The 20,597-nt window shown below is 60.8% G+C and overlaps 3 protein-coding genes across 11 annotated transcripts; 2 read left to right on the top strand and 1 right to left on the bottom strand.

Annotated features, from left to right (window-relative positions):
- Positions 1-860: 860 nt before the first annotated feature.
- RAD9A (RAD9 checkpoint clamp component A) lies at positions 861-6,850 on the top strand. 7 transcript variants are annotated; one of them, XM_054511816.2, is made up of 11 exons: positions 864-1,040; positions 1,129-1,199; positions 1,654-1,782; positions 2,224-2,338; positions 2,427-2,526; positions 4,127-4,239; positions 4,313-4,447; positions 4,529-4,589; positions 4,685-4,822; positions 5,578-5,782; positions 5,869-6,850. In XM_054511816.2, the coding sequence occupies exons 1-11, from the start codon at positions 1,007-1,009 to the stop codon at positions 5,962-5,964; spliced, it is 1,197 nt and encodes a 398-aa protein (XP_054367791.1). In that variant the 5' UTR covers positions 864-1,006; the 3' UTR covers positions 5,965-6,850. The 7 variants fall into 7 exon arrangements, with proteins under 7 accessions (XP_064432162.1, XP_054367791.1, XP_045749137.1 ...); XM_045893182.3 differs by having other exon boundaries at positions 867-1,040; positions 4,338-4,447; positions 4,529-4,593; XM_064576092.1 differs by lacking the exon at positions 2,427-2,526 and having other exon boundaries at positions 861-1,040; positions 2,127-2,338.
- On the bottom strand, positions 6,627-9,948 carry PPP1CA (protein phosphatase 1 catalytic subunit alpha). Its single transcript, XM_045893184.3, has 7 exons — positions 9,791-9,948; positions 9,148-9,279; positions 8,759-8,989; positions 8,060-8,164; positions 7,371-7,594; positions 7,153-7,287; positions 6,627-7,078 (listed from the first exon to the last, which is right to left on the bottom strand). Exons 1-7 carry the CDS (start codon positions 9,843-9,845, stop codon positions 6,968-6,970), a joined length of 993 nt encoding a protein of 330 aa, XP_045749140.1. The 5' UTR covers positions 9,846-9,948; the 3' UTR covers positions 6,627-6,967.
- A 155-nt stretch (positions 9,949-10,103) lies between these two features.
- TBC1D10C (TBC1 domain family member 10C) lies at positions 10,104-20,509 on the top strand. 3 transcript variants are annotated; one of them, XM_064576091.1, is made up of 11 exons: positions 10,104-10,500; positions 10,641-10,886; positions 11,403-11,581; positions 12,280-12,379; positions 12,595-12,702; positions 12,789-12,895; positions 13,098-13,212; positions 13,761-13,826; positions 13,950-14,139; positions 15,893-16,047; positions 16,351-20,509. In XM_064576091.1, exons 3-11 carry the CDS (start codon positions 11,430-11,432, stop codon positions 16,696-16,698), a joined length of 1,341 nt encoding a protein of 446 aa, XP_064432161.1. In that variant the 5' UTR covers positions 10,104-10,500; positions 10,641-10,886; positions 11,403-11,429; the 3' UTR covers positions 16,699-20,509. The 3 variants fall into 3 exon arrangements, with proteins under 3 accessions (XP_064432161.1, XP_045749136.2, XP_064432160.1); XM_045893180.2 differs by lacking the exons at positions 10,104-10,500; positions 10,641-10,886 and having other exon boundaries at positions 11,144-11,581; XM_064576090.1 differs by lacking the exons at positions 10,104-10,500; positions 10,641-10,886; positions 11,403-11,581 and having other exon boundaries at positions 11,596-12,379.
- Positions 20,510-20,597: the final 88 nt, after the last annotated feature.

Below are 20,597 nucleotides of genomic sequence, written 5' to 3'. Positions count from 1 at the left end.
TATTTGAGAGAGCACAGATAGGCAGAGTGGCAGACAGAGGGAGAAGCAGGCTCTCCGCTGAGCAGGGAGCCCAATGCGGGGCTCGATCCCAGGGCCCTGGGATCATGACCTGAGCTGAAGGCAGACGCTTAACTGACTGAGCCACTCAGGCACCCCCTGGGTTTTGTTTTAGATGGCCACATAAACGCGATTCCACCCTCGTAAAACGTTTCCAGTGCTTCCCACTGGCGTCCCTCATCGTTTGGCAGCCTCCATCCCTCTGCAAGGCTCACAGACCACTTCCCTCCACAAGGGGCAAGGCCCACGTACCAATGACTCTTTCCTCTCGCTTCCCCCTGCTAGGTACACCCTTCTACCCCCTTCAGCCCCGAGAATCTTCTGGTCTTCAAGGATCAATGATGGGGTTCCTCGAAGCCAGAGTGAACAGCCACTCTCCCACCCTGGGATCCTGCAGCAAATTGCTTTAATCTCTTTAGAGCTGGTGGTTGCTGCTTGTGTCCGTGCGGATGGTCCAGCTTCAACCCCGTATCCAGGCGCCCAGAAGATCTGTACTAAGCGACCCAGGAGGGCTCGCCCGCACATTTCAGGGCTCCGAGCCCGGTGCTCGCGGCCTCGTACCGGGTGCCTCGCGCCCTGCGGCCGCGTCCTCCGTACTCCTCGCGTTCGGCTGCACAGCCGCCGAGGCCCCACCGAGCCGGCCGTTTCCCCAAGGCCGCGAAAAGACCGGGGCCGGGCGCTCCCCGCTCCCGTGACCGCGACCCGCCCCGCCCCAGGTCTCCGTGGACTCCGTCACGTGACGGCGGAGCGGGCGAGCGTTTTTCTCACGTGACGGAGGCGCCGGGGTGGGGACCAATGAGAAGGCGGGGGCGGGGCTTCCGGGGGGCGGTGCGCGGGAAGGGAACTCCCGGCCCCCGCGGCGGCGGGTGAGACCCGGAGCCCAGCGGCGGGCCGGCCGCCAGTCTCAGCTCGGTCGGAGGCCAGACTCGGCCTCGGCGCCGAGGGCAGCATGAAGTGTCTGGTCACGGGCGGCAACGTGAAGGGTGAGTTGGGGCGACCGGGGGGGCGCGGGGGCACGTGGGACCGCCGGAGACGCCAGCCTAAGCCCCGTCCCTTTTCTCCTCCCCGCAGTGCTCGGCAAGGCCGTCCATTCCCTGTCCCGCATCGGGGACGAGCTCTACCTGGAGCCCCTGGAAGACGGGGTGAGGGGGTGGGTGGGATTACAGCCGGGAGCCAGTTTCTCCTCGCGTCGGGCCAGATGCCCTTGGGCAGAGTTGTCTGCCGAGTTTGTCCCCCGCCTCCCGTTGTCGGGGCGTCAGTTTGGGCCCTGTCATCTTCCCAGGCCGGATGTGAATCGAGAGCCACTGCCCCCCCTGAAGTGCCTGTGGCGGGTGGGGGCAACTGGGGGGAAAGGTGGAGTGTGCTGACGGTTGTGTAGGGCCCTTGCTGTGGGAGCAGTCACTGCCGGGGATTCAGGGAAGGCAGGCTTCATGAAGGCACCCGCTGACCGGAAGGAGAGGGAGGATTTCAACAGGTGATGGTGGAGGAGGAGGAGGAGGAGGACGTCAGGACAAGTGTGTGAGCAAAAGCCGGCCAGAGGGCAGGGCCTGTCTCTGCGCCCTGACCGCATCCCTCTCCCTGCTTTTCCTGGCCCAGCTCTCTCTCCGGACGGTGAACTCCTCTCGCTCTGCCTATGCCTGCTTCCTCTTTGCCCCCCTCTTCTTCCAGCAGTACCAGGCGGCCGCCCCTGGTCAGGAAGCCCTGCGCTGTAAGATCTTGATGAAGGTGAGGCCCTTCCCTCATCGGCGGTGCTTTGTGTCCCCTCTGCCCCCCCAGGAATGTGTCTGCCCTGGGGCATTCAGAAGATGCTAACTGGGGAGAGGGATGTATGCAGGAGCAAGCAGGTGTAAAATGCAGTGAGGGGCATAGGAAAGACCACGGAGGGTAATGGGAGATACGGTGGGAGGGAGACTGATTTCTGCCAGGGACCTGGAGAGAGTGGTGACATTCACCTTGGTCCTCAAAAAGTAAGCAGATCTTTCAAGGCATCCCAGACAGGTGTGCAACAGCATGAACAGAGGCCTGGAAAGGCGTAAATGTGCTGCATGTTGTGGGAACTCCCTTCCTAGTGGGACAGTGCTGAGCCCGGGATGGCCGGATCCTACGTGGGGGTGAGAGCTGGTTGGTGGAGGCACAGCACTGGGCTGATGTGTTGCCCCCACTCAGTCGTTCCTGGCCGTCTTCCGCTCACTGGCGACGGTGGAGAGGAGCGTGGAGAAATGCTGCATCTCACTGGGTGGCAGGAGCAGCCGCCTGGTGGTCCAGCTGCACTGCAAATACGGTGAGTGGGCTGCTGGCCGGCGAAGGGGTCCCTGGCATGGAGGCGTGGAGGTTAGCAAGACCCACTGAGACCCTGTCTGCCCATCCAGGGGTGAGGAAGACTCACAACCTGTCCTTCCAGGACTGCGAGTCCCTGCAGGCCGTCTTTGACCCAGCCTTGTGCTCGAATGTGCTCCGTGCCCCAGCACGGTGAGTGTGACCTCCAGCTACCAACTGAGCGTGGGTCTCATTTGTTTCTTTGGAGCTTCCAGGGTCAATTTAAGAAGACACCTCCTTCATTTTCTCTGCAGAGTTTCTATCAACCTCAAAGAGTTTATCTAGACCGGTCTGCTCTCAGGTCCTGGGCTGGCTCTTGAGGGGCTGAGGCTGGAATGGAGGAGGGCATCGCTCCATGCTCCTCACTGTCTTCAGGAACCCGTATTCTCCACCCCAAAGATCCAGCTTGGCTTTCTGGCCACTTAGACCCCTTCCGACTCCTCTTTTAGAAAGCACGTCTTTGGGTTGCTCTTAAGTCCTCTTTCTCTGGCTTGAGCAGCCTTGAACATCCATCTCTAGCTTTGTGACTCAGGGGCTCAAAATCCTTCTCTGGTGTGGTCATCTTTCTGGGACTGTTCTCCACTCAAGGGCAGCCTCTTTTCCTGTCTGCTTTGGCTGTAGCTTTGAGGAGTCCGCAGGCCGAGGAAGGAGGCTGGACAGGGTGGTCATGGTCCAGGAGGGCCGCCTGAATGAGCATCTGTGGGGATGGGGCTGTTCTGGGAAAATCAGAGTACCCGGGGGGCTGTGCCGGGCCCAGGAGATGGGGATTCCAGTGGAGGCAAGGGTCCCTGCAGCAGATCAGTGTAGAGAGGGGTGGCTCCCCTCCCACCTTTCGCTGTATGCTCCTGGCATTTGAGTAGCCCAAGGTCATGTTCATTTCTTTTCGTAGCCATAGGGTGTGGTAATTTGAAGTTCCCTTTGGGTCCTGATGATCTGTTTTTCTGAGTTCTGTTGAGGTGATGCTGCTCAGGACTCCTTTGGGTAGAGAAAGAGGGAAGGGTATCTATCACCTCTGGTCTGGATTTTGGTGGTGGTTTTTTTAAAATGAGCAATTGTTTTTCTTTTTCTCATGGACAATTTCAAGTATGTATAAAAGCGAATCCCTGCTCCTGTTCCAGTTGCCGTGAGACACAGTTCAGATGTTATTTCATATGTATATATTTGTCAACATGTGTTTCTTTTTTTTTAAGATTTTATTTATTTATTTGACAGAGAGAGACACAGCGAGAGAGGGAACACAAGCAGGGGGAGTGGGAGAGGGAGAAGCAGGCTTCCTGCCGAGCAGGGAGCCTGATGCGGGGCTCGATCCCAGGACCCCGGGATCATGACCTGAGCCGAAGGCAGACGCTTAACCATCTGAGCCACCCAGGCGCCCCTGTCAACATGTGTTTCTAAAAGACAAAGATTAAAGGTCTTTTTTGAAGGCTGAGTTTATAGGGATGGCCTGGTGTGCTTTCCCCCCGGGAGGGGCAGGTGCTGCCGGCCTGGTTTGGCCCAGTGCGAACAGCCCATCCTTTCTGTTGCCTCCTCTGGGCTCTACTCTTGTCTGCCCTGTCCCTTGCAGTGGACTTTTTCTCCCCCAGCAGCCTGAAAGCTTTGGATGGGGTAGGAGCCATGTCCTGCTCACCCTGTCCTTCTTCCCAGGGCATGCTAGGGCCAGCACATGGTGGGTCCTTTTGGACACTGGTCTCCGCAAACGCGAAGCCATGGGGCAGGCCTGAGCCTTGGCTGTGATGCTGTACCCCCCTCACAGGGTCCTGGGGGAGGCTGTTCTGCCCTTCCCCCCGGCGCTGGCAGAAGTGACACTGGGCATTGGCTGTGGCCGCAGGGTCATCCTGCGCAGCTACCAGGAGGAGGAGGAGGCAGGTGAGAGAGCCGGACATGGCCTTAGACAGGGGGTTAGAGCTGGGGTGGGAGGGGGTAGGGCCCAGAAGCCTAGGTCCCTCCTGTTCCTGCCTCCACAGACAGCACTGTCAAAGCCATGGTGACCGAGATGAGCATCGGGCAGGAGGATTTCCAGCAGTTGCAGGCCCAGGAAGGGGTGGCCATCACTTTCTGCCTCAAGGAATTCCGGGTGAGGTTTCCCCCAGTACACTCCCCACCCCGTCCTCCCTGCCCTGCCCGGGGCCTCACTGCTCTGCTTCTCCCTTCCCAGGGACTCCTGAGCTTTGCGGAATCCGCAAACTTGTCTCTCAGCGTTTACTTCGATGCACCAGGCAGGTAATTCCCAGCCTCAGGTCCAGGAGGGGAGGCTCTGGGATGCTGGGAACTGAAGGGCCCTGACCTTGCCCGGGACCTGTCGTCTGCCTAGGCCAGCCATCTTTGCCGTCAGTGACTCTCTGCTGGATGGACACTTTGTCCTGGCCACGCTGTCGGAGTCGGACCCGCACTCCCCAGCCCTGTGCTCCCCAGAGCTCCGCAGGCTGGCGCCTCCACTCCAGGCTCACAGGTGAGGCTGCCCACATGCCTGCCCGCCCCTCCCCACTCCCATCTCTCTGGACCCCGGCCTGAGCCTCCTGGCTGCAGCTCGTGCACCTCCCCCAGCACATACACTTCCTGTCAGGCCCCAGCCCCTCCGGTGCTCACAGCCCCTTCCAGCCCTGCAGGCTCAGCCTTCCTGGTCAGCTGTGCTCAGAGAGAGCCCTCCCACCCAGGGAAGAAGTGTCCCCAAGGTCGGGTTGGCTTCCTTCTCTGGCTGAGGCCTCCCCTCCGAGCCTCTTCTCAGGCCAAGGAGGGAACAGGCTGCCGGGAGGCAGGTGGCTGGAAGGGCAGGTGGGCCGGGGCGGATGGGCCCAGTGTAGCCGAAGCAGAGGAAGTTTGGTCTGGCCCCCTGCCCAGCACGTCCCTGGGCCCCAGTGCTCTCCAGCTCTGTCTCCTGGGAGGGCGGAGGCTTTGGCCCCAGGTGGCCTAGCTCGGAGGACTCGATGCTTCTCTACCCCAGCTGAGCTATACTGGCTCCCAGGATGCTTCCCTCAGGCCCCTACCTGAACTCTGATCAAACGGATTCCAGGTCCACACCCTGTAGGAAGCCGCCACGTAACCACAGCATCTTTCCCCTCCAACCAAATGAGAAAGTAATAAAGCCAAGGGGTCACCAGTGGCCGCAAGGCTTTCACCGCTCCCTCTGAGTCCTCTAAAGTGGGGTCCTGCCTCTGTACCCTCTTCTCTCCCTGTGGCTCGCTGACACCCTGTCCCTGCCTGCAGCACACCCCACCTGGATGACTTTGCCAACGATGACATCGACTCTTACATGATTGCCATGGAGACCACTGCGGACAGCGAGGGCTCCCGGGCGGTACCCTCCGTCTCCCTTTTTCCCGGCCTCCGGCCCCCCTGTAGCCCTGGCCCCTACTCAGAGGACAATGAAGCTGAGGCCGGTACACAGCCTGGGACTCCCCCACCCAAGAAGGTAGGGGCTGGAGATGGAGGCAGGGGTGGGAGGCAAGGACGGAGCAGCCTCCAGAACTCACTCTGCTTCCTCTGTTCACCTTCCAGTTCCGCTCGCTGTTCTTTGGCTCCATCCTCGCCCCTGCACACTCCCCTCCGGGCCCCAGCCCTGTGCTGGCTGAAGATAGTGAGGGTGAAGGCTGAACTGAGAACAAGCCTGTGTCCAGAGGCTCTGGACTAGATGAAGCCACAGCCTCCCCCTTCCCCCAGGGGCAGCCCAGGGATAGGGCTGATCTCCACCCTGCTGGGTGGTCAAGGTGGGCTGTGCTGGAGCTGAGCGCTGGTCCTGCTGCCACCCCAGGTCCCTCGTGGCTATCTGTGACTAGTCTGGGTCCTATGTTCTCTCATCAACTCCCAACCAATCATGTCTGTCCCCAGGCTTGGCAATGAGCCACCACCTGATGGGAGGTCCCTCACCTATTATTCCCCTCCCAGTAGGCCTTTAGGCCAGACTCCAACCAGGTGGCTAGGGCTGGACACCTGCCTTCCCCAAGCGTACCTCCCTAAGACAGAAATCACAGAGGGGCTGTTGGCCCCTGCTGGTCTACCTTCTTTGCCAATCATGACCTGTCCCTCCCCCAAATCCTGGGCACACCTCTGGGATCCCTTGTGGCCCGCAAACTTTTTCTTGCTTTCTCTATGCTGTCTGGCCCTGGCTTGGGATTCTAAGCCCCTGTGTACCTGAGCCTGTGGCTGGGATTACCCTGGCTGGGGCCCCATGCCCAGCAAGCCTATCCTCCCAAGTGGCCCTGGACAGAAGGGCTGCCAGGCCCAGTATTTGGGACAAGGGAAACGGAGGCCATGGCGAGAATCCAGCTTTGACCTTTATTCAAGAGACCAGATGGGTCGCCCCAGGATCTGTCTGCCAGCCCTGAGGCCAAGCAAGGCTGGAAACCCACATCTGGCCCTGCTTTGCCCTGAGCTGCAGCCTCGGCCCCAGGATCCTGCTCGCAACCACTGCAGGTGCAGGCGGAAGGAGCCCTGGGGGACTGGACGCTGCTATTGATTCATTAAAAAAAAAAGAAAAACACACCAAGGCTCCGTGTTCCCCGTGACAGGTGGGCCTGGGGGGCCAGCGTGAACCCCCCAAAGGCCACATAATTTCTGTACAATCCACCATCTGGGGCAGAGTGCGGGCACACAGAGGCTATTTCTTGGCTTTGGCGGAGTTGCGGGGCGGGGTGATGGGCCGGCCTCCAGGGTTCAAGCCACTGAACTGCCCGTATTTCCCCTTGTTCTTGTCAGCGGGCTTGAGGATCTAAAAGAGACAGAGCTGGTCAGGCTCACAGGCTAAGCCACGGGGTCACAGGCCCCTTCCTTCCCCATCCCCACCTGGAAGGAGCACATGAGCGTCTCATCCACACTCATCATGGCACCTGCGTTGTCAAACTCGCCACAGTAGTTAGGAGCTGAGAAGAGTGTCACCAGCTGCCGCTTGGCAAAGAACTCATAGCCATCTTCCACCACCTGGATGAGGATAGGGGCAGTTAGCTCAGCAGGTGCTGGCTACCCAGCCCCCGCTCCCACCCACCCCAGAGCTGCCAGCCCACCTGGTGCGCCCGGCAGATGAGGTCCAAGTCGTGCTTGTGCAGGAACTTGGCCACTACCTCAGCCCCAAAGGTAAAGGAGACACCACGGTCATTCTCGCCCCAGCCCTGCACGTCCTTGTCAGGGTCAGACCACAGCAGGTCACATAGCAGGCCCTGGTCAGGCACGTCTGTGGGCCGCATGATACGCCGAATCTGCTCCATGGACTGCAAGTCTGGGGACAAGCCTGGGGGAGCAAGGCGGGGGGGGGGGGGCAGGTCACTTCCTCAAGCCTCAAAACAAAGACACCTCCCACCCACCCACCCCCCGCTCCACAAAGCCTCTGCAGGTCAGCCTCCCCTCTACCTGCCACCACCTGGCTCCCTCCCAAAGTCCCAGGAGTCCAGGCAGGCAGAAGTCATCCCCTTCTGCCTCAAGGACCACAGAGCTCTCTGAACAAAGGAGACAAAGTCCATGCACAATGCCAAGGCCAAAACGGGGGTGAGCGGAACCGAGTACTGGGGTGGGGGGGGCGGGGGGGCTTCCTGGAAGAAGTGATGTGCAAAGCAAGAGCACTGGGAGAGCTGTTCCAGGTGACTGGGACTATATCCCCCCCCAGCTACCAGCCTCGTCCCAAGGCCCCCAGGGATGTGGCCCGGGGCTCTTCCTTCCTGGACATTCCTTTCGACATGTGCCCCAGAGCCACTCTCACCTCCATGGCAGCAGAAGATCTTCTCGTCCACAATGGCAGCAATGGGCAGGCAGTTGAAACAGTCAGTAAAGGTCTTCCACAGTTTAATGTTGTAGCGTCTCTTGCCTGCCGGGGGCAAGGAGAGGCCTCGTTAGGCCCGTCTGCCTCACACCCAGCCTGGCTCTCTGGGCCCTCCAGGGCACCCCGTGGGCCCCTCAGACACAGCTGGGAGAAGAGAGTGGCAGGCCAGAGAAGCCCCTCCCCCCACTCCACTGCCTACCAGCCTTCCTAGAAGAATTCTAAGGCAGCTGAGCCCACAGGAACCTGAGTTCCAATCTGGAACAACCCACCCCCACCCAGTGAGCAGGGCCAGGCCAAGACCAGGTCTGGTTTATCTCAACTTCTGGCCGGCAGAAGCCAGTCCAGATAGGCATCCTAAGTGCTCCCGGATGTACCGGAGGGGAGTGTCATCAGGCAGGGCCCCGCAGGAGAACACTGGGCAGTGTTCAGTCAGCAGCCATTCGCCAGACCCCTTCCGAGCGCCAGGCCCCGTGCCAGGAGGGCAGGGCAGGGAGACACGGGCTGGCGTGCGCTTCACAGAGCCCAGTCTGCAGGTATCCGTCGGACGCTGCTATCTTTATCGCCAACCCAGCGTGAGGGTCTCACTGGACAGCGGGGTCCCTTAAGGACTGGGCAGCCCCAGATACTCTGTCTACTCACACTCATCGTAGAAGCCGTAGATGCGGTTGATGCTGGCGCACTCGTGGTTCCCACGCAGAAGGAAAAAGTTCTCGGGGTACTTGATCTTATAGGCCAGCAGCAGGCAGATGGTCTCCAAAGACTGCTTGCCCCGGTCCACATAGTCCCCCAGGAAGAGGTAGTTGCTCTCTGGAGGGAAGCCGCCGTACTCAAATAGCCGCAGAAGGTCGTAGTACTGGCCATGGATGTCACCTGTGACCCAGGGAACGGGTTCAGCGCGACGTGCAGGGGCTACACTTGAACCCAGGGCCAAGTCTGGGCTCCGAGGAGGAGCACTGCAAGGACTTGGGAGGCGGGGCGGGGGGAATGCCGCTTTCAGAAAGCAAAAGGGGCCTGGGCAGAGGGCTCACCGCAGATCTTGAGGGGTGCCTCCAGCTCCAGAAGAATGGGCTGGCTCAGGAAGATCTCCCGTGATTTGAGGCACAGACCACGGATCTCGTTCTCTGTTAGCTGTACATTCTTTCCAGGCCGCGAGCCCTGCACTGGGGGCGGAATGGGGCGTCAAGCCTCTGGTCCCTCAGGCAGGAGGAAGGTGGGCGACACAAGTGGCCCTGTGGGCACATCTGAGGGCGCCTGGGCCTCCTGGGCCCCTCCTTGCCCAGGGGCAGCTGTTGCTGCTGAGCCTCCCAGGATGGGACCCCTCCAGGGGGGTCTGCTGTGCGCGGGGGGGGGGGGCCTGTCACCCCACCCCATAGCGCAGGACCCCTGGGAGGGGTGGAGCTAGGCTTCTTAGGTTTCTCCCTCACCCCCAAGAGCACAGGCCAACCTGTGCGCCCCCGGCCCAGGAGAAGGGGCTGCTCCCCTTGCCAGAGCGTCCCCAGAACCGCCCAGGCGCCCCGCGCCTGGGGGGGCGGCTATGGCCGCGGGACCTCGAGGCCCGTCCCCGCCCAGTCTAAGCTGGCCCTGGGAGGGGCAGGCCCGCCCGCGCACCACTTCCGGGCCAGGCAGAGGGCCAGGGCGCGGCGGGCACCGACCTCCCCCGCCCCGGCCAACCTTCCAGCAGGCGCCCGATGATAGAGTCCAAGTTGAGCTTCTCGCTGTCGGACATGGCGGCTCCGCCGCTCCGGCCCAGCAGCTCCGGGCCCGCTCCTGCCGCCCGCCCTCCCGCTGCCTCCTTCCGGCCTGGCGCTCCTTCCGCCCGCCCCAGCCCGCCCCGGCCTGCCGCCCCGCCTCCTGGGCCTGCCGCCCCGCCCCGCGCGCTGCCCCCGCGCTCTAGCGCCCCCGCTGGGCGCCGGGCGCAGCGGCCGCGGCGGTCCGGGGGCGGGGCATAGGGGCGGGGCGGGGCTTGGGCTGAGTTTGGTCTATCTAAAACGAAGCCTGGTCGGTGGGTGGAGCTTGGTGGGGCGGGGTTGAGTCTGGTCCCACCCCTGAGGAGTGATGCGAGTCCCGTCCCGAGAATATGGGGCCGGAAGTACTGTAGAAGTTGTTTTTCTCTATCGAAGGCTAACCAGCCCTTCCCACCTTAGGCGGGAGTGTGGTGTAAGCACATTAATAACCGATTCCCCAAACACTGCGGATTAAGTCCTCGAAGTGCAGAAGAGGAAACTGAGGCTCAGGGATAACAAGGGGCTGGTCCAAGACCCCGGCGTCCACCTCCTGAGCCTCTGTGGCCCCCAGGCAGCTGGCCAGACCCAGATACCTGCTGCTGCACTCTGAACCCAACTTGGTTCACACTGTGGGGCACGCTAAATTAATATTTTTTGGTAAGATCCATTATTACCTGCTGAGTGCATAATAATGCTGCTTTATGTGCATATTCAAAGCATTACTTTGTAAAGAGCAAATATTAAATCATAATTCTCACTGGAATCTTGATTTTTTTATTTTTATTTATTTTTTTAAGATGTTACTTATTTGTCAGAGAGAGCCCGAGAGAGCACAAGCAGGGAAAGCTGCAGGCGGAGAGAGAAGCAGGCTCCCCGCTGAGCAAGGAGCCCTATGTAGGACTTGATCCCAGGACCCTGAGATCATGACCTGAGCCAAAGGCAGACACTTAACTGACTGAACCACCCAGGCGTCCCTGGAATCCTGAATTGTTTTACAAGCCGATAACCTCAAAACTGGAGGGGGCCTGGCCTCTGTACCTCGGGTGGGTCCTGGCCCCTTCACACCCAACGCAGGAACCCAAGCCTGCAGCCGTCCAGCCCAAGGGAGGGGAGGGGAGGAGAGGAGAGGGGAGGGGAGGAGCCCACGGCCCTGGGGGCACTGGGGCAGACCGGAAGAGCCTCAGAGAGGAAGGGGTGACTCCCCCCACACTTGTGGGAGTGTGGGAGGGGCCCCCAGCGGGTTGCTGAAGCTGCCAGAGGAGGAAGTGAGAGGAGGAGGTGAGGTGCAGCAGGGAGGTAAGCTGGTCTGGGGGGGGGCGGGCAGGGGCTGAGTCTGGGGCTGGGCCTCTATACAGAGGCTTGGCTTTTCTGCTACTTCAGGGCCCACCATCCCCCCCTCCAATAAAAGAGGGGACAGAAGGGGCTTGGTGAGATACCTTGAAGCCTCTCCCCTCTGAACACTGCAGCCGGGTCCCTGGGCTGGGGACTGGCTGGATGGGAGCCCAGGCTCCAGGCTGGCCAGAAGCTGCCTCTCACACCGGCTCTTCCACACCTTACAGCCCGTGGTAGCTTGGGTCTGGGGCACCATGGCCCAGGCCCTGGGGGAGGACCTGGTGCAAACGTTAGAGCAGCAGGACGACTCCAGCTCTCTGGGGTCCGACTCAGAGCTGAGTGGGCCCGGCCCATATCGCCAGGCTGACCGCTATGGCTTCATTGGGGGCAGCTCAGCAGAGCCAGGGTAAGTAGGGAAGGGATGGGGGCGGCAGGGTGCTGGGATTGAGGTTGGGGGCTGAGGGCTGAATTCTAGAGTGAGGCTGAACTTCGAGGGTCCTGGGGGGTGTGGGGACTCAGCCAGTGTCACCCCTCTTCGTGCTCCAGGTGGAATCCTAAAGCTGGCAGAGCTGAGGCAGGGGTGTCCCTCCTCCCCCAACCTCCCAGGCTTTGCACCTATCCTTGGGGCCAAATACCCATCACCTTTTGATCTGCCCCAGTAATCCCAGAACCATACCAAAGAACCCATACCTCTACCCCTCCCCTTTCCCAATATATAGATAGGAAAACAAGTCCAGATAGGAACTGGCTCAAGGTCACACAGCAGATCAGACAGAGAACTCGGGACTGGCTTCTAGTCCACGGCTCTGTCCACCTCTCTTCTCTTATGAGTTGTCTGTGTTCCCATCCTGGGGGACAGCCAACCGGCCCCTCCCCCCCCACGTACCTACACACCCCCTTCAGTCTCTCCCGCTTCTGCCCACATCAGAGTCACATCCTTTCCCGTCCCTGTGACAACCATTGGCAACTCCTGGGTTACAGGTTACCCCCCAGAGATCTCCACGGCCAGGAGCTGAGCTTCCCTGGGGCAGCATGGAGGGTGGCAGGTGTGGGCCCTGGGAAACAGCTAACCAACACCTCCATGCCTGTGCCTTGTGCCCGTAGGCCAGGTTACCCTCCTGCAGACCTTATCCGCCAGCGGGAGATGAAGTGGGTAGAGATGACTTCGCACTGGGAGAAAACCATGTCTCGGCGGTACAAGAAGGTGAGGGCAGGATGGGGCTCCCTGGCTCATCCCCCTTTGCCTCTGCCCACACCCTGGCAAATTGTACCCCTCCTGTGTCCCAGCACCTCCTGTCTTTTCCCCCTGCGACCCAAAGGGACCCTTGCCCCATGACAGACTGGGGCCTGGGACCTGCCAACAGGAGCAGGGGAAGCTGGCCTGGCTGATCTAACGGGGCCCCTTGGCGTCACCCGCAGGTAAAGATGCAGTGTCGGAAAGGCATCCCCTCGGCCCTGAGGCCCCGGTGCTGGCCCCTGTTGTGCGGGGCCCACGTGTGTCAGAACAAGAACCCTTGTACCTATGAGGTAAGAGTTGGCGGGGTCCCCGCCTCCCCTTTCCAGAGCCCCTCGCCACTCTGAGCCCTGCCCACCACCTTCCTGTCCCCCCGCAGCAACTGGCCAAGGCCCCTGGAGACCCACAGTGGATGGAGACCATCAGCAGGGACCTGCACCGTCAGTTCCCTCTACACGAGATGTTTGTGTCACCTCAGGGTCACGGGTAGGTGGCCAGTTACACCCAGGGACCTCCAGCCCCACAACCTCCAAGGCCTTCAGCCTAGACCCCTGCCTCAGCATTATAGCCTTACCTCTTGGGGGGACCCAGCAAGGCCCGGGGTGGGGCTGAGGCCTGGGAAGAGGCCCCTGGAGGGTGGGGAAGGGGTACCTGGAGGACCAGCCCCTGATGGGGTCTCCCGGCACAGGCAGCAGGGGCTCCTGCAGGTACTCAAGGCCTACACGCTGCATCGGCCCGAGCAGGGCTACTGTCAGGCCCAAGGCCCTGTGGCAGCCGTGTTACTCATGCATCTGCCCCCGGAGGTGAGTGCCCCCGGCCCCGCTGCAGGGGCTCGAGACCCTGACCCCCAGCCCCAGGGACTCTGGACTCAGGCACTGGGCTCCTTGACTCCCAGATCCTGTCCTAGTGACCTAGGGCCTCATGACCACCAACCTCAGTGACTTTCAAGCCCAACAACCTTGACTCCAGGAACCTGGGACCCTTCGCCCCTGCCCCCTGCCCCAGTGACCTAAGAATCTGGACGTTGTCCCCTTGACCTCACGACTCCTGATTCTGAGCCCTGTGACCGTGATCTCAATGACCCCAAGAGCTCAGGACTTGAACTTTGGGACCCTCCCAGCCCTTGACCAGCAAACCCCAGCTCTGTGACTCTGAAATTCGACATCATGAACCCTATGACTTCCAACCGCCTAAACCCATCAGTAGGCCTCTGGGTAGTGGGGAGACTTTTGGTAAGAGCCCAAGTTTAGGCTGTTTAGGCTCCGGGCTCCAGAGTCACCCCAGAGGGTACATAGGCCCTCCCCTGTGCTCCTTTCCCCTACCCCGCGGTTCCTTCTGTGCCCCCACCCAGGAGGCCTTCTGGTGCCTGGTACAGATCTGCGAGGTCTACCTCCCCGGCTACTACGGGCCCCACATGGTGAGAGGCTGGGAGGGGGCCGGAGGGCACCGGGAAGGACTGGGCAGGCGGGCAGGGGCCTGGGGACGGAGAGGGGCAGAGCCTGGGCTTCGGGAGCGGATGCCCTGACGGACGTGGCTGCAGGAGGCCGTGCAGCTGGACGCCGAGGTATTCATGGCCCTGCTTCGACGGCTGCTCCCGCGCGTGCACAAGCACCTGCAGCAGGTGGGCGTCGGGCCTCTGCTCTACCTGCCCGAGTGGTTCCTGTGCCTCTTTGCCCGCTCCCTGCCCTTCCCCACCGTGCTGCGCGTCTGGGACGCCTTCTTCAGCGAGGGTGAGTGGGCAGCTGGGGGGCGGGGGAGACGCGGCCTGGCCTGGGAGCCTTGGGGTGCACACAGGGACGAGCACACCAGCTCTGCTCTGCCCCACCTGCCACTGCCAATCCTGGCCCCTGGTGTGGGTGCCAATGGGTGCCAAGGGCGATGGTGTCGGGTTGGCTCTGGGGAGCAGCCCAGCCCCTGCCTGCACGTCCCTGGTGTGATGGCTGGCGCTCCTGCCCCTGTGACGAGAGACACCGCCGCCCCCGAGGGAGGGCAGGCTCTGCTGAGGGCGGGCTGGGGCCAGGGAGGCCCCCCCCCCCAGGGAGGCGGGGCAGAGCTGGGGAGATCCCAGCGGTGCAGCTGTTCGGGGACTGGGCTCAGTGGGCACGGCCAGTGGCAGGGACGGGGTGGGGGGAGTGGGGGAGCGCTCATCCCTGGAGCCCACAGGCACTCGGGGAGCCCTCGCTGGTGCCCCGCATGGCTGTAGATGCTGGGACCCCTGTGTGAACGAGACCTACATTCTGGTGGGGGTGGGGACGGGAGCCAACAGTAACCAAATAACAAGATATTTATAGGGGCGCCCGGCTGGCTCAGGGGTGGAGTGTGTGACTCTTGATCTCCGGGTCAACGAGTTCAAGCCCCACGTTGGGCATAGAGCTTAAAAAAAAAGGTATTTCTAGATTGTCATAAGTGCCATGAAGAAAATACAACAAGGGATGTGCCAGAGTGTTAGGGGAACAGTGGGAGGAGAGTGCTGTTTTCAAGATGCTTTTGGCCTCTCCGTGGGGGCGGCAGACTTGCGGGGCCCATGTGGAGGCCAGGAGGCTGGGAGAGACACTGTCCACAGGGCCAGGCCACTGACGACTTGGGGGTGTGGGCGTGGACAGAGATGAAGCCGGAGAGGTCAGGCCAAGAGTGGGGGCAGTCGGGGCAGAGCTGAGCTGGACGTTTTAGGACTTGGGGGCTCGGCCTCGGTACCCCCATAGATAACCCACCTGCATTCTGTTCTCTATGGGTTGTCTGGCAGTTACAACTGAAAAATGGTAGAAATCAATCAGTACATTTATTGAGCACCTGCTGTGTGCCCAGTTGGTTCCAGGCCCCCTTAGAGCTCTGGTCACAGGTGTCTAAGCTGCCATCTCCGTGTCACCACCCCGTCCAGCCTCACACCTTGGGGACCGGGCAGGGCAGGCGGAGCCCTCTGGACAAGCAATGTCACGAGCTCCGTTTTGTCATGATGATGACACGAATGGTTGTGATCATGTCTTTACAAGGCATGGTTGTCACCAGACCTCACTGGTCCCCAGACTCGAGGCTGCCCGGAAGAGATTCTGAGGCTGCGGGAACAGCCCGAGGTCACACCCGCGCGTGCCCGTGAGCGAGCGTGCATGGGTGTTTGCACGCGTGCACTATGCTCTTGGCTTAGCCGTGAAGAGGCTGGCGAGAATCCCTCTAGAACAAGAAGGTCACAGATCTGAGCTAGAAAGGCCTTCCTTGCAAGGATGAGCTGCCGAGGCGCAGAGAGCGGGCGTGAGGAGGCGTAGCCCCTGACTGCTGGGAGGCTGCTCTGCCCGGAAGCGCCTGCGGCCGCAGTTACCCACTCATCAATACCCCCACATCGCAGTCCCACTGTCACTCACTGCTCCTGGTCTGAGTCGGCTGCGGAGCTGCAGGGGGGTGGAAGGCGCCTGGCGGAGGGCAGGTTCAGGTACAGAACCGAGGAGGGGCAGGGCTGGCCCTGCACTGAGTGAGCCCCACGGCCGGCAGGTGTGAAGGTGCTGTTCCGCGTGGGGCTGACGCTGGTGCGCCTGGCACTAGGCACCACTGAGCAGCGCCTGGCCTGCCCCGGGCTCCTGGAGACCCTTGGTGCCCTACGAGCCATCCCCCCCACCCAGCTGCAGGAGGAGGTCTTCATGTCCCAGGTGGGTGCCCCCCCTGCCTTGCCTTCCACAATGGCCCAGCCCCTGCTGCTCAGGTGGGGAGACCGAGTCTCACAGCTGGAAGTCAGTGTGAGACCCGGGGCCCAGTTCCTGTCCTCTGAGCAGCAGAGAATGTGAAAACCCCAGGCTTCAAGTAGATTTCTATGGTTCCCTTAGTGAGTCTGGCTTTCAGTCCCTCAGCCCTCAGCCACTTCCTGGGGCTGTGTCCTGCCCGCCCTGTGGGGACCTCATGGTTTCCTGCCCTCCCCCAGTCTGGGCACACTCAGTACCAACCACTCCCCGCAGGTGCACAGCGTGGCGCTGTCTGAGCAGGACCTGCAGCGGGAGATCAAGGTCCAGCTGGCCGGGCTGCCTGAGTCGACGTCCGGGCCACCCCCCAGGCCTCAGGCCCGCCTGCCTGGGGCCCAAGCCATCTTTGAGGCCCAGCAGCTGGCAGGGGTGCAGGGAGGCACCAGGCCCGAGGTGCCCCAGATAGTGGTGCAGCCCCCAGAGGAGCCCAGGCCGCCGCGACGCAAGCCCCAGACCCGAGGCAAGACTTTCCACGGGCTCCTGACTCGGTCCAGGGGCCCCCCTCTCGAGGGCCCCCCCAGGTCTCATCGAGGCTCCGCCTCCTTCCTGGATACCCGGTTCTGAAGGTTCGACTTCTGAGGGCATCATGGACTCAGTGTCCCCTAACCCCAACTGCCCGATCGACTGATGGCCGCCTCATAAATGGGCACTGCACTTTACGGCTGGGATCTGGCGGCTCAGCTCCCTGCCCAGGGACTGTCGGACCCGAGGATGAAGGAAGATCACCGAGTGCGGTTTCAGGGGCCCCGGCCTGCCATCCTCCCACGGAGCCGTCCTGGTGCCCGGGCCCTTGCAAGCGTGGAAGCTGGTGCTGAAGAGGTGTGGGGTCAAGGGCACCTGGCTGGGCCAGCGGACCCCGGAGCGCTCCTGGGGAGGCCTCGAATAAAGTCGGACTGAGCAGAAGCCTGATGGATTTGGACTGAACGCTCTCCACCCCCAACTCTAGACCTCACCCCCTCCCAGCCCTGCGGGTCCGGCCGGCCCGGGTTCCCACGGGATGCACCGCGGCTGCCCATTGGCTGCTGAAAGCTGTTTACCCGCAGCAGGAGCCAATGGCGAGCCGCCTCGCGCAGCCTCTTGGGGGCAGGTAAGGCTCTGGCGCTTGTGGGAGGAAGGCTCCCCAAGTGGATGCTGGGCCCAGAAGTGGGGCTCTAGCCCCTGTTCTTCCCCTCCTCCCAGGTTGGTTCAGGCCTCCCAAGGGCGGGGGCACTCTAACCCAAGTCTGCCCCCCACCCATGGTGCTGCTCCCGTCCTCAGAGACAGCCAGGCGAGAACAAAAGCCTACTGTGCCGGGACAAAGGAGAAAGGTCCCACAGGCCCTTGCCCACTCCCAAAGCCTTGGTCGTACCCCCTCGGGACTGCCACCATGGAAACTCCCTCCCACACTTGATAATTGCCCCTGTGGGTGCCTGGGGTGCCTGAGACATGAGCCATCACCAGGACAACGGGGCTGGCTCCGATGCCGGCTTGTGTCCCTACAGTGCCCCTTCCCGGGTGCCTTGCCTCCCTGGGGGCCCTGCCCTGCAGGCGGGAGGGTGGCAGGGCATGGTAGGACTCTGGAGTACTGGGAGAAAGCATCTGGACTCCCACTTCCACCGTGGATTTTTCAACCTTGCTCGTCCCAGTGGCTGTGCTGGAACACTGGCCTGGCCATTGGTCAGACCCCTGATTTGGAATGTTCTGGTGAAAGCACCACAGGTTGTGGGGGTACACTCACTCTTAACATATGTTCATCTGGTGCTTAGTATGTGCCTGGCCAGGGCCCGGCTCTGGGGCAGACCATCCCGTACCCAAGGAGCCTACCACCTGGAGGAGGGAACACGGAGGTCTAGACCCAAGTCTGCGGAGTTTCCTGGGGGAAATTGAGGCTCAGGAGGGGAGGGGATTTAGCCAAGATCTCGCTGCCCATGGCAGACCCCAGGTTTACCCCTGCCTCCACATCAGCAGCCATGAAGCTGCCCCCTACAACTGGGCGCCCACTCAGGTCTGTCCTCCTGAGGGTGCTCTCTCTCCTGCTCCCACCCACTCCCCCGGCCCTGCCCCAGCCTGAGTCCCAGCCCCTCGGAGTGTGGGGCAGCAGCTGGGCCCCCTGGCCTTAAAGAGAGCTTCCAGGGCCCTCCCTCCCTCCTCCCTGCCCCACTAAGGTACCTGTAGCTTAACGATAACCCACTCACCTGCACTTCCCAGAACTCTTTCTCAGATCCCCTCCCCCTCTGCAGGCAGCACAGATCGCCTCACTAGAGAAAGGGGAAATGGAGTGCCCAGCCCAAGATCACCATTAAGGGCAGAGCCCCTAGAGTTCAGGGCTCTGTGCCTTCTGGATAACACCTTAGCCTTAGGGCATCGAATGCAGTCTCAGGCTCTGTAGCAGGTACGGTGGGGGGACCTACCCTTGGGGTCTGCTCCTAGACTCCCTGCCCTCCAAGGGCTCAGTTCTTCTGCTCGGAGGGTGGGGAAGCAGGAAAGCAGCAGCCTCGGCCCTGGGCCCCGGAATCTGTCGTGAGGCTGGGAGGGGGGCCATGGTGACAGTGGGTCCCACTGGTTATAGACCTTAGGGGCAAATGGTCTCCGGCAGGACTCCTCCAGCTAGGGCTGAATCAATGCCTTTTCAGCTCAGGGAAGCATTTTCTGGGCAGGTGCCATTATCAAACATCTACATGGGGAGCCTGAGCTGGGTAGGGTGTGGGGGTGTCAGACCAGGAGAGAACTAGCACCCTCCTCATGTGAACACTTCTGCACACATTATCTTCACAAGACCATGCTAGCTCCTACAGCACCCGTGTGCTAGTTGGGAAAAGACACCTCTCCTCCAGGCACATGCAGCCCTGTGTGGCAAAGGGGAAGTGACCACTCAGCTGGGTACCTTTGTGCAGTGAGCAATCTGAACAACCATAGTCAGTAAACCTGGCAGCCCCCGCTCCCAACAAACCTGCTTGGAAGGCGGCTCAGGGAAGGCAAACCATGTATCTGATGGCACTCAGCCTGCAGGCACTGAAGCTGGGATGGCACCCAGAGATGTCTGTTGGCCTGGGTCAGCCCCAGGGACAGGAGTGGGGGCCAAGCAAAAAAGTGGAAGGACAGGGGCCCCTGGCTGGCTCAATTGGAAGAGCATGCAACTCTTGATCTTGGGGTCGTTGAGTTTGAGTCCCATGTTGGGTGTAGAGATTACTTAAAAATAAATAAATACACGTTTTTAAAAAGCAGAAGGGCAGATGGATCCCCACCTTGGTCGTGGGGAGGGCCCATGGTCTCCATCTTGCACTGCCACCCACCCCTGAGGTTCCCCATCCCCACGCTGTCCAGAAGCCAGACTCAGACTCCCTGCAAAGTCCCTGCATAGGAATTGTCCTCTTGCACTCTGAGCTTGATTTTCTCCTACAGATAACGAGATAAAAGTTCCCACCCCAGCCCCAAGATCGCTCTATCAGTCACAGTATTATGAGGATGATTGTTCAGTTGATCCGGGCCACAGCTGACACGCTGCCTCTCCTCACCCCACCACTAGCTGGCTAGAGACAGAGCAGAAGCGCTCTGCCAGACCGCTTGCCCCAAGTCCCAGACCTTACCTTTCCTCCTTGCAAGCACAAGGCAAACGCCACAAGAGCTGGTGCCCGGCCAAGGCCCTCTGGGAGTGGGCACAGAACCACACTGCTCTCCGTACATGTGTGCACACGCTCTGGCAGATGGAAGACCCCAGCTCTGCCTCTCACCAGCAGTGTGCTCAAGACCTGAGCCGAGATCAAGAGCCGGACACATGGGGCGCCTGGCTGGCTCAGTCGGTTGAATGTCTGACCCTTGATTTTAGCTCAGGTCCTGATCTCAGGGGCATGGGATCGAGGCCTGCATCTGGCTCCTGCTCAGCACAGAGTCTGCTTGAGATTCTCTCTCTCCCTCCCCGCGCTTGTGTACTCTCTCTCTCTCTCAAATAAATTAAAAATATATATATTTATTTGAGAGAGAGAGACACAGCGAGAGAGGGAACACAAACAGAGAGAGGACGCTGAGCAGGGAGCCCGATGCAGGGCTCGATCCTAGGACCCCTGGGTTCATGGCCTGAGCTGAAGGCAGATGCCTAACAACTGAGCCACCCAGGTGCCCCCAAATAAAATCTTAAAAAAAAAAAAAGAGTCGGACTCTTAACCCACTGAGCCACCCAGGTGCCCCCAGAAATGGAATCTTAAACCAGGATCAGGACTCAATTATCAGCACTAGTTAGGTCGTCTGATAGACCTCTGCCATCCCCTAAAGGAAAGCGACCTTGCAGAACCCAATCCGCTGTTTTGCCCAGTACAACTTCCTTGTCTTTGCTCCCTTCTGCCTATAAGTCTTTCATTCTGCACAGCTCCTATGAATCGTTGAATAAAGCCAATCAAATCTTTAAAATTATTCAGTTGAATTTCAGTTTTTTAACTCTTGTTAAGTGCCAAAAGCTCATGCTCCTTGATGACATCTGCGCCCTACCT

Source organism: Mirounga angustirostris, unplaced genomic scaffold (assembly GCF_029215605.1).
Source record: "Mirounga angustirostris isolate CCGP_5_RB_7025 unplaced genomic scaffold, mMirAng1.0.hap1 SCAF_13, whole genome shotgun sequence".
NCBI lineage: Eukaryota > Metazoa > Chordata > Mammalia > Carnivora > Phocidae > Mirounga > Mirounga angustirostris.
This window is presented reverse-complemented; position numbering and strand designations above follow the sequence as displayed.